The sequence below is a fragment of the Procambarus clarkii genome, chromosome 11, assembly GCF_040958095.1.
Source record: "Procambarus clarkii isolate CNS0578487 chromosome 11, FALCON_Pclarkii_2.0, whole genome shotgun sequence".
NCBI lineage: Eukaryota > Metazoa > Arthropoda > Malacostraca > Decapoda > Cambaridae > Procambarus > Procambarus clarkii.
This window is the reverse complement of record NC_091160.1, coordinates 53,750,447-53,753,135: the sequence shown is the minus strand read 5'-3', so window position 1 is coordinate 53,753,135 and position 2,689 is coordinate 53,750,447. Positions and strand designations below refer to the sequence as shown.

The 2,689-nt window shown below is 42.3% G+C and overlaps 1 protein-coding gene across 2 annotated transcripts; it reads left to right on the top strand.

The window, feature by feature from the left end:
* The first annotated feature begins 1,658 nt into the window (after positions 1-1,658).
* LOC138363822 (uncharacterized) lies at positions 1,659-2,412 on the top strand. Of its 2 annotated transcripts, XR_011228142.1 has the most exons (3): positions 1,659-1,822; positions 1,943-2,062; positions 2,153-2,412. XR_011228142.1 is itself a non-coding variant. In XM_069323191.1 (2 exons), exons 1-2 carry the CDS (start codon positions 1,660-1,662, stop codon positions 2,245-2,247), a joined length of 468 nt encoding a protein of 155 aa, XP_069179292.1. In that variant the 5' UTR covers position 1,659; the 3' UTR covers positions 2,248-2,412. The 2 variants fall into 2 exon arrangements, 1 of the variants encoding a protein (XP_069179292.1); XM_069323191.1 differs by having other exon boundaries at positions 1,943-2,412.
* Positions 2,413-2,689: the final 277 nt, after the last annotated feature.

Below are 2,689 nucleotides of genomic sequence, written 5' to 3'. Positions count from 1 at the left end.
CAGCCCTTTCCTGTGCCAGGTGAGTCCACTACGGGCTCACCATAGCCCGTGCTACTTGGAACTTTTGGTACCCAGTAGCGAATCTTAAACAACAACAACATCTCCCCCCAGGTGTCCATCTGTGCCGGGTGTAACGTGGTGCGGCCGTGAGGAGCCTGTGTCACGGGCGCGCTGGGTGGAGCAGTGTTCCTCGCTATCCACTCTCTGCTGCCCAAACTGAAGGGTACGTCCGCTCCTTCTTTACTAGTGTGATATGTTATTGTTTAAATTGGGTTTCTCGGTTATTTATTTAAGTCAAATTGGCACTACATTTCCAGCTTTACTTAAATTAACTTCAAGAAATCAAGGTTAGATTCTGTGGAGTATTTTGAAGGACAAGATATTCCTTTATGTTTTAACTGTTGCTATCGTTATACTTAATTTTTCCGAATAAGATGCAGCTGTGTTTCTTCCACAGTTGACGACCCACTTGATGCTGTGGCTGTACACATGGGAGGTGGGTTGTGGGGGCTGGTTGCTGTGGCCCTCTTCCAGGATGGTGGCATTGTGTACGGGGGCAGCGCGGAGGTCCTCGCCTGGAACATAGTGGGGGCGCTGGCCATAGTGGCCTGGTCTGGTGGTCTTTGTTTGGTTCCCTCAGGCTGCTCGGCGTCTTGAGGGTGCCTCCAGAAATGGAAATTGCAGGCAAGTGAAGATAATACATAAAGTTTTCACTTTTGTATTATATAATTGATAATTGTATTATAATTGTTATGTTTTTAGTGTTATGAACGCATTCATTATACATTGTATATGTTTTATATCTCTAACAATATCTGGACGCCAGGAATGGACCTCTTGAAGCACGGGGAGCCAACTGACGCTTGGCTGGAGAGCCAGTACGATGGATCCATAAATGCACAAGAGGAGAACAAGAGGAATTCAGGTAAGATGTCAACCAAGTTGCTTTTAAAGTTCAGTGTGTGTGATGTTTGTCTATATATAATGGGCCCTATGCACCCTCTTCACAAAGTCGGTGGATGTATGTGTTGGAGACCAGGATGGTGTACGAGGAGTGATGGGGAGGGTGTATGTGGGGGAAGACTGCGAGGGTGGTATGGAGGGAGATAGTGAGGGTATGTATGAGGAATAGGTAGGGAATGTAAGGGGGTGATGAGCAGGGTGTGCATAGATTGAGGGAGGGATTTATTATTATTAACATCTTTATTGACAAAATTAATTACAATTTTTCCTTATCTGAGGATTTCGATTAAGTCTTACTGAAGTGAGGATAATGCTGGTATCCTCTGTCACGCAGGACAGAGGGTCATACACAAGACAATAGGTCTAAACTGTAGGCGGAAGTACATATATATCATGGTTACAATCAATGTTTTAATGTATGGATGTGTGAAAAAGAGGGAGGGTGTACAATTGGAATGGAGATGATGTGAAGATGTTTATAATTATTACGACAGTGCATATTGAAAATAGTTACAAGAATGGTAAAAATTTATGTAAGTGAAAAAGGGGGCATGGGATAGGGGTTAGGGAGAGACCTGGCCACCAAGTCAACCTGGTCATCGTCGGAGACCCCATCTACTATGTGTGTGTGTAAAATAATATCTAACCATCAATCTTCTATAATGATCCATTATTTTTCCAGATCTTCTAGCCAACATGTCTGCTCCAGAGAAATGTGGTTGTACCAATTTCCAGGACCCAATTCCACCCAAAGATGGTCAAAAGTGTGCGAATCGTCCATCGTGTTCAGTATGTTTTTCGCCCATGTACCCCGGCCTCCCTGAAGCTAGTCACTTCAACCCCCACAATGACGGTGAAGGTAACTGAGCATATGACAAACTTTTTCAACATTCTTTTTCTTTATTCGTTTACACACACACGCAATTTAATTATTGATATATATATCCATCATTCACTTAATGATCCCATTGCTTTCCAGATTTCCTGGATCTTCAACCTTCGAACCCGGAAGTAAGTGAATGCAACCTGGAAGTTAGTGAATGCAACCCGGAAGTTAATGGATGCATCCCCGAAGTTTGTGAATGCAATCAAGAAGTTTGTGAATGCAATCAAAAAGTTTGTGAATGCAATCAAGAAGTTTGTGAATGCAATCAAGAAGTTGCCTACGACCTCCCACCTCCAGCAGCAGCCTACGATCTCCCACCTCCAGCAGCAGCCTACGATCTCCCACCTCCAGCAGCAGATTACGATCTCCCATTTCCAGAAGCAGCCTACGATCACTGACCCTCCAATGACCTGCCATGTTCATAATTTGTAATTAATTTATACGATTACCATTACCGTATAAATTATAATTAATGTGATAAATACTTTGTGTTTAGAATTTAGTTTATTACTATGTACTGTGGGACAGTGATGTGTGGTGTGAGACAGGGATGTGTAGGGTGAGACAGGGATGTACACTGTTAAAGCATTTTAATATTTCAAGAACTTTTTGTTTAAAATTTAGCCATAATAAATCAATAAAACCCCAACACATGTTGTATTCTGTTTAGCATTGGGCCTCCTTAACCACTGGCAGAGATGAAAGTTCCTTGTATATCTTTTGCTTAGCCCTTACACTGCTACAGCCTGGGCTGTAAATGAGGGTATAAGCTAGGGCTGGGCGAAAATATATATGAATTATGTGAAAATTAATATTAAATGTTAAACAATTTTCCAACTT

Bases quoted from the DNA above. Each gene is read 5' to 3' on its own strand.
- LOC138363822 (XM_069323191.1), top strand. From the start codon at position 1,660: ATGTCTGCTCCAGAGAAATGTGGTTGTACCAATTTCCAGGACCCAATT. The intron at 1,823-1,942 runs GTAACTGAGCAT...ATTGCTTTCCAG, and splicing joins CCCCCACAATGACGGTGAAG to ATTTCCTGGATCTTCAACCT.